This window comes from Tupaia chinensis, unplaced genomic scaffold (assembly GCF_000334495.1).
Source record: "Tupaia chinensis unplaced genomic scaffold, TupChi_1.0 Scaffold000035_1, whole genome shotgun sequence".
Classification (NCBI taxonomy): domain Eukaryota; kingdom Metazoa; phylum Chordata; class Mammalia; order Scandentia; family Tupaiidae; genus Tupaia; species Tupaia belangeri.
Genome location: NW_006159465.1, coordinates 135,556 through 144,096, shown reverse-complemented (window position 1 = coordinate 144,096; position 8,541 = coordinate 135,556). Strand labels below are relative to the sequence as shown.

At 49.7% G+C, this 8,541-nt stretch overlaps 1 protein-coding gene across 2 annotated transcripts in view; it reads left to right on the top strand.

The window, feature by feature from the left end:
- The first annotated feature begins 1,584 nt into the window (after positions 1-1,584).
- The window catches only part of PRAME (PRAME nuclear receptor transcriptional regulator), a 15,692-nt gene continuing 8,735 nt past the window's right edge, over positions 1,585-8,541 (top strand). Inside the window, exons 1-2 of one of the 2 annotated variants that reach the window (XM_014587665.2) lie at positions 1,585-1,679; positions 2,280-2,403. In XM_014587665.2, the coding sequence (XP_014443151.1) occupies positions 2,387-2,403 (17 nt within the window). In that variant the 5' untranslated portion in view covers positions 1,585-1,679; positions 2,280-2,386. Of the gene's footprint in view, positions 1,680-2,279; positions 2,404-6,262; positions 6,294-8,541 lie in introns of those variants that run through there. The other variant, XM_006140367.1, reaches the window with a different exon arrangement.

Below are 8,541 nucleotides of genomic sequence, written 5' to 3'. Positions count from 1 at the left end.
ATTTATTGAATGAGTCAAGAGAGAGGGGGAGGTAGAGGCTGACAGCCTCCAGTTCCAAAGGGGGAAAAGTGGAGGTTTTTATCTGTTCGATGGACCATCTCAGGATCAGAGGGGATCAATGCAATATCCCATTTCCATGACCCTCTATAGCTATCCATTCATTCGTTCACTTGTGGAGCTGGAAACCTGAACCTCCCTGAGTCCACAGGCATATGGGGGTGTCTGGGGGAAAGGCAGAATCCATGAGCTACAGCAGCTAGCCTTAATAACTCTGAGCCACCGTGATCCTCTGGTAGGCCAGCTGGGGCCACCTGGATGACAGGAACAACAACATCAGACTCCACTCGCACCTCTTTCAGAAAAAATTAGTAGAGGCTGAATACTTTCCCAGGGGTTCAAAAGACCCAGAGATCTCCTGCCCCAACTTGACTTACCTACAAGGAGGTCTCAGCTCCGCTTCTAACCCCGCTCTCTCCACTAGGGAAGGCTCCTCGTCCTCTCTCCAGACGCCAGACTTCACCCCTAGAAGGAGTGGCAGCAGGGGCCAAAAGCCCACCCAGACCTCATGTAGCAGAACCTGCTTAGGGTCAGGTCCTCAAGTACCCCCTGCTGGCCCCTGACGTGAGATCCTCACCACGTGGTTCAAGGTGCGTTTTTTGGGGGGAGAGCGGAAGAATCCGACTAGGCCTATGCTGGGGACCCCCACACCCCTCCTCTGCATCCTTGCCTGCTCCCTAGTCCTGACGGCCAACAGGTATTTGTGGGGGAAAAGGAGAAGCTCTGAATTTAGGAAAAGTGGAAGCTGACGCCCTCCAAAGGCTGGGGCGGGAGCCTTGGGCAAACGTTCATTTTCCGTGGTAGTCGCAGGTTGGGGAACTGAACAGAGTGGATGGACACGGGAACGTCGGGGGTTGTGGAAAAACTCAGGGAATCAAATCTCAGGAAAAGACTAAGGACAGTCCGTCCTAGGGAGCGGGGGCCGTTAACTGAATCTTGGATGGGCTTGGGGGTGGGGTGTCCTCTTCAGTGAAGGGGCAGGAATATAAATGGGTAAACACCCAAGAATAGGAGGCATCGGATTGGTCAAGGGAAAAAAAAGACATCTTTTCTACCCCATGGAGATGGGGTGAGACCTTTGCTCAGCGAACCTCGGAGCCAAACCTAGTACCCGTGTCCCATGGAGGGAAAAGGGCCGATCACCCATGGCACAGGCTGGAGGGAGGAAGTGCGGGAGGGAGGAAGGTTGGGGAGGGGGTCCAGGCCTCAACCTCTCCCTCCTCATCCCAGGCCCCACCATCCTACTCCCCACTTTCCCTCCACTCCCCACTTGGCTTCCCTCCCTCACCATTTCCTCCATCCCCATCTCCCCTATCTGTCCCCCCCTATCCCCCATCTACGGCCTGCTAAGTGTGGCGGCAGGTGCCAGCCATCCCCCCTCCTTCCTCGTCCCCTCCCCCTCTTCCGACTCCACCTCCTTTACCCCATTGGTTCCCGCCTAGAGAACAAACCCCTTCTGGAGTCCCTGGTCAACCCCACTGAATCTCGCGAGATTTCTCCCAGCAGAATCGAGCCAGGATTGGTCAGTTCAGGCCACGCCCCTGCTGCGCTCTTAGTGAAATGCTGAGTCAGTGTCGAATCTCGTTCTTTCCATCCGGCGCTCCTGCGGGTGAGGCCACGAGGTGAGGGCCGGAGGGAGGTTGGGAAAAAAAATCGTAACTTCAAACAGTGATTCCTCCCCTCATTAGCCACCGCCACCCCATCTCCCCGACCTTGTTTTCTGTCAGAAAATGAGTTATCACGACATAGGGTTAAAGGAAAGACCGTAGGAAAAGATGGTTTCAACTGGTCAGACCGGGCCACCTGCTACGGAAACGTGGCCACATTTACGAGTTTGAGGTGTGATAATTCAGAAGATTGAAGCATTCTGTGTTCATCAGTTGAACCTCTAGGAGTCCAGCCCCTGTAGAGGGGCGGGCAGTTGGTGGCATAGCACAGCCAGTGACCTTGGCCTCCTAAGAAGGTGCAAATAAGGGACAGGAATGTGGCTGGACAGTGGTCAATGTAGTGGAGGGAAGATGGAGCACGCATCTGTCACTCAGGTCGTCCTCTGTTCAGCCCAGGGAGGTGAGTCTGGTGCTGGGTTTGGAGATAATGAGGGGATTCCCACAGCCAGGGCAGGTTGGAGTCTGGTTATGTTCCTCAGGAGGCTGAGGGGCTTGCACCCAGAGGCCATTGTTTCCTGAGTACATGTGCTAAAAACAGTCTCCTTGTTTTTGGAGCATTTGGGTCATTGCTCTCAGACTTGCGTGGAAGCACGAGGACAGTAGGACACCTGGGAAACCAGTGTTGTAGGATCCGAGGCGCGTGTGAGTTGAACCAAACTACAATGGAAGACTTCATCAGGTAGGATGGACCACCGTGGGTACCCCAAGAGTCCTGTAGCCCTCTCTTGTCCTTGTCACTGAGGTGCTAGGTGGTGTCTGCATCCTGAAACTCCCCAAGGAGAAGGAAAAAGCAGTAGCTGCCTTTATTCTTTCAAGTCATTTTCCCAAAAGAGCATTGTATTTGTCCTGCTGTCTTTTTTATAATTATTTATTTTATTTTATTCATTCTTTTTTTTTTTTATTTGATCAGAGAGAGAGGGTGAGTGTAAGAGAGAAAGGAAGTGGGAACCAGCAGTTAGCGTATTGGCTATGTTGCTGGACTCCCACGTAGTCGACCATGGTTCGCGTCCTGGACCCGGTGGCTTAAAACTCACGCAGGGTGCATGTGGGTGCGTGCCCAAGATCCCGAGAGGAAACAGAGCGCGAGCCCAAGACCCCGAGAGGAAATGGAGGAGAAGGGATTGCGGCTTGACCATCCCCTCTGGGGGGTGATTTCTCACTTTCTGTCTCTATGTTTCTGTCTGTCTGGCGAGCGCACGCGCCCTATAGTGAAAATCTCTCAAAAAAAAAGAAAGGAAGGAAGGAAGTGAGAAAGCAAGCCACCAGATTCAGGACTCGAACCCTGGTTAGCCATGTGAGAGTGTCCAGCGCCTTAACCACCATGCCACCTGCTGGTCCCCCTTTTTCTTTTTTAAGATTTTTGCCATGGGGTTTGTATGAGAGAGCCAGCAAGAGGCAAAATAAGAACTCACCCCCCCCTTCCCCAGGGAGGATGGCCATGCCCACAGCCCCTCTCCTCCATCCTCCTCCTGGGATTTTGGGTACTCACACACACGCAGCAGCGCCTTAAGTGCCACACCACCTGCTGGCCTCCTGCTGCTCTCTTATGAAAAGCAGCCTTAGCATGTTGGAAGCCAACGAATCCTAAAGCCATAGTTATAATCGGAAGGTCTGCCTGGGGTAATCAGACACCAAACACCAGACCTGTATGTGGCATCAGGTAGGGGGAGTGCATGAGCTGAGGGAGGGTTTGGTCTCACATACCTGTGGGCTTGGACTTCTGGGGATAAGGGTCCCTTCTGGAAAGGGAGCGATACAGTTGCAAGGCCTCATCCCCTGGCACTGTCTGGGAAGGTCAGGGAAGCCCTGTGGCCTGACTTAGAGATGAACCAAGCTGGGATCCTAGGCCCAAGCTTCACCTTATGCACTGGGAGTGTGGGGCCATTGTGTGAACACTCTTGGTCCCAGGATACCTGTTTACAAGCCTCATTGTTGCTTTTTCCTCCAGAGCAGGAAATGGTGACTTACATCCGAAAGCCCCAGACTCTAAAGACAGCTCAAGGCCGGGAGATGAGGGGAGCATACAGAGAGGAGAAGTTAGGTTCATGCCCTCAAAGGAGCTCATGGAAGACTGAGAAGGTCAGCCTTGGGCTGTCAGAAGTTCTCCTCTTTGTCCTCTGCTGGGACAAAGGGGAGGAACAAAGCAGACAGAGCTCGGGCATGATGGAGATGCCCCAGAACTCTGCCTCCTATGGCCCCAGGGCTGATACGGGCTTGCCACATCCTTCTCATTCCTGCCTCAAACCTGGAGAGGCCCCTGTGCACTTCTCCTCAGATTCTGGGGTGAAACCCCTTTAGGAAATTTGCTTCCTTGTTTCTGGCAAGGAGGTGCAGGGTGGGGAGGTGTTTCTTCCTAGAAGTTGCTCTGCATCTGGTTCATGAGGGAGAGACAAAACTACTGAGCCGAGTGACCCCAAGACAGTGCGTGCGAGATGTTCAAGATTCCCCACTGGGGATATCATGCCCCTCTTCCCCATCTTCCTGGAAGACTTGCAGGCCCCAAAAAACTCTGCTGAACACGAATCCATGGCACCCCTGGATGCTGGTACAGGACATCACCTAAATAGAGGTTCTCATCCCTGACTGTCCACAGCTGCCACACACAGAAAAATAGGGTGTCCCCAATCAAAGTCTACCCCATTCAGGCACACCCACAACAGGCTGGCACATGTGTATGGCTATAGGGATCCCTGGGCCTGAAGCCACGTGCCTCTTGTGCATAAGAGCAAGAAAAACCAATCTAGGGGCATGCTGATGACTTTCCATGTCTTGAGATAGTCACTGATGAGACTAGGAAAGCAAAATGCCTTGGTGATTACCAAATTCTACCAGAGAGGAGGAGTTATGTTTACTCCAAGATCAGGATTCAGAGTCTAGCTTGGAGTCCAGCCCCAGTGCTGTGTGCTGCTAAAACCCTGTGCTCAGCAGTCTTAGGTTCAATTACCGGTTTAATCTAAAGGGCATAGTAGCGCTCTCCTATAATCCCAGCAATTTGGGAGGCTGAAGGCAGGAAGATAAGCTCAAGGCCGTCCTGGGCTACATAGTGAGCCCATCCTGTCTTCAAAAGAGCAGGATGTGGTAGCTTGTACCCGTCGTCCCAGTTGGGAGGCCTAGACAGGAGGATTACAACATGGCAAGACCTGGTTTAAAGTGAAGACAAGAATCCAGTGTGTTCAGCTTCAGGCTCACAGACCCCATCTCTCAGAGAAATGGAAATGAAGAAAATTGTTGTGAAGAAAAGAATGATATTCTGGAAGACATGAGGACAGCAAGAATCTTCGCCTTGGGCCCATCTGGTGGTACAGTCTGTAACAAACAGAAGTGCAGTGCTGGAAGCCACAAGGCTGACTGCAGGTTTGCTTCCTGGCCAGCCTTGCAAAACAAAACAGGCTCGTGCTCAAGATCCTGATAAGTTGGAGGACAAGGGAAGAGGACCATAAATGTGACAAGACCCTCTTGAGGATGTTTCTCTCTCCTACCCCCTCCCCCCCCACCATGTGAGCACATACTCTCTCTATAACAAACTTCAACATTTTGGGACCAGCAGAAGGCAGAATGGTTACGTTGCTGGACTTCCACATAGTTGACTGCGTTTTAAATCCTGGACCCGGCAGTTTAAAACTCAACGCGGGGCACATGTGTACCCAAAATACCGAGAGAAGAATGGAGAAGGGATTGCGGCACGGCCTTCCCCCCTGAGGAGTGATTTCTCACTGTCTGTCTCTGTGTCTCTTGCCAGCGCACACACCTTATAGCAGAAATCTCTCTTTAAAAATAAACTTAAACTTTTTTACATAGAAGCAACAGTCTCCAAAGACTACCATTGTTCTGCCCAGATCTGGCTGCTCCCTACAGTCAGATGTGTTGCAGAATTGAAAGCCCAAAAGTAAAATTGTTACGAGTTTTTCCAGACTTAGAAAGCAGTGTGATGATTAACCAAGGCATAGCAAAGACACTTGTTCCATGTCAAGTTACTCAACAAGAAGGAGGAAAGCACCATTTAAACTTTATTTATTTAATTATTTATTTTTGAGAGAGCTTTTTGCTGTAGGGCACGTGTACTCACTGGAGAAACAGAAAGTGAGAAATCACCCCCCCAGTGGAGATGGCCATGCCGCAATCCCTTCTCCATTCCCCTCTCGGGATTTTGGGAACACATGCACATAATGCCCAGTATGAATTTTAAGCTGCCTGGTCTGGGACTCAAATCATGGTCAACTATGTGAGAGTCAAGTGACGTACCCATTACACCATCTACTGGTCCCTAAGCTACTCTTAAAAGGGGCTGGCAGGTGGCGTGATGGTTAAGGCACTGGACTCTCACATGAGCAACTGCAGTTTGAGTCCCAGACCTGATGATTTACTTTCTCACTTTCCCTTTCTTTCTCTTTGTCTCTCTCTCTGATCAAATTAAAAAATACTAATAAAATTCTTTAAAAATACTACTCTTAATAGCAACAAAACAGGGCCATCAGGTGGCATGGTGGCTAAGTCGCTGGACTGCAACGTGGCTGACTGCGGTTCGGGTTCCAGACCTGGGAGCTTGCTTTCTCACTTTCCCTCTCTCTGGTAAGCATACATGCCCTGTAGTAAATTAAGAAATAATATTGATAAATAAAATAAATCTTAAAAAAAAATAGCAACAAAACACTTTCATTCTCAGTATTTTAAATCACAGTGTACACAGTATTAGTTCTATCTTTTTATTTTTCTCTATTAGGTCATTGGAGAAGTCATGATATATTTTTCTGTGCAAAAATGCATCATGACTTTCCAACGACCCAATATAACCAATAGTAAGTTCTTAATTTTAAGAGAGATTTTTGCTATAGGGGGTGTGTACTCTCTGGAGAGACAGAGAAAGTGAGAAGTCCTGCCCCAGGGAAAATCACTATACTGCAGTCTCTATTTTTCTCAGGATTTTAGGCACACATGCACACATATGCACCCAGTGTGAGTTTCAAGCCACCTGGTCTGGGACTCAAACCACGATTGGCCATGTGGGAGTCCAACACCTTACCCACTGCTCTACCCGCTGGCCCCAGAGCTCTTAATGTTTTGACAAAAAAAAAAAAAAATTAACAGTCATGTAGAAATTTTAATTTTGCCATTGGGTCATTAATCTTAATTTGGGGGACCAGCAGTTGGTGTAATGGCTATTCACTGGACTCCCATGTAGTCGACCGTGGTTCGAGTCCTGAGCCCGGTGGCTTAAACTCAGGCCTGGTGTGTGTGCTTGCATGCCCAAGATCCTGAGAGGAGAATAGAGGAGAAGGGATTTTGGTGAGGCCATTCCCCCTAGGGGGTAATTTCTTGCTTTCTGTCTCTCTGTCTCTCTCTCTCTCTGGTGAGCATACTCACCCTATAGCAAAAACCTCAAAAAAAAAAAAAAGATTAATTTGGACAGTTATTTTTATGGACCTGCTCAACTATGGGAAACGTGATCATTCTGTGTTCAATTTATTTTTCAGTTTGTTTCTTATTTGTGTCCTCAATACAATGTGAGGTCTGGACCAGCAGTTGGCATAATAGTTACATCGCTGGACTCCCATGTAGTCGACCGTGGTTCAAGTCCCAGACCCAGTGACTTGAAACTCATGCCGGGCACATATGCATGCCTCCCTAAAATCCTGAGAGGAGGTTGGAGAAGAAATTGGGATGTGGTCATCCCCCTGTGGGGTGATTTCTTGCTTTCTATTTCTCTGTCTCTTCAATGAGCACACGTGACCTATGGCAAAAATCTAAAAAAAAAATAAGGTTTTGGCCTTGTAAGGAATGGGCTGACTATGCGAGAAAATAGAGATGGAGAGCCTTTATTGGGAGTGCTCCCGGGTTTTCTGGTCAACAGAAAGGGAGAGAGGCAGGGAGATGGGCCAGACAGAGAAGTCACGCCCTGGGGCGGGGTTTAGTGGTTTTTATAAGGGTATGGGGCGGGGAAGTGTCTTAGAGGTAGAAATAGTCCATGGCAAAGATTTAGGAGGGAAGCAGACTAGTGTGCCACGTAACATCTGGTGACTTGTGCAGAGTAGAGTCCCGTGTGCAAAGTAGAGCGCATGTGCACAGTGCACATACTACATCCGGTTTAGATCTGAGTGCAGCGCAGGTCTGATGACAGGCTAGTTCCAGGTTGTATCAGCCAACTAGGGCATGGCGTCCAACCCCCACATCCAAGCTGCCCAGGCCTCCGGCCTAACAGGCCTCAGAGATACTTATTTTTCTCTTCCATGAAAAGGAGAGAGACAGGTAACTGCCCACACACACTCAAGCAGAGTCTTTAGGACACAGTCTGCAACCTGAGTCTTACCCAGCCCAGCTCACAGCTGCGTATGCAGCCCCAGTGTGCTCAGAGAGGTCTCAGGACCTTCCTGTGTGGGTGCAGTTGCATTTTTTCTGTGCCAAAGACTTGTCAGTGAACCTGTCCACAGGGCTGGCTTGTCCCAGTTTCTCCTGCTAGCCGCCAACATGGTCCTAAGACGATTTTCCCAGGTCAGTGCCCTTGGGACCCCTGAGGGTGATTGCTACCGAGTAAAGGGTTAGACAGTCTGAAGCACCCTGGTTTTACTCTCAGTCACTGTGACCTTTCTTTCCTATGGCTTGGAGATTTAGGGTCAGTTGGGTGACAGGGACATGGTGCCAAAGTCTAGTTTTGCATTTTCCTAAAAAGAAGTCCTCACAATCTGAAAAGGCTCTGGGGAGTGAGGAGTATGAAATGCCAAATTCCCAAAGACCATCTCTCTCAGGCCCGCTCCTCCTCTCTTTTCTCCCCCTCTACCCCAAGATTTTTGCCATAGGGCACATGTGCCAGAGATAGAGAGAG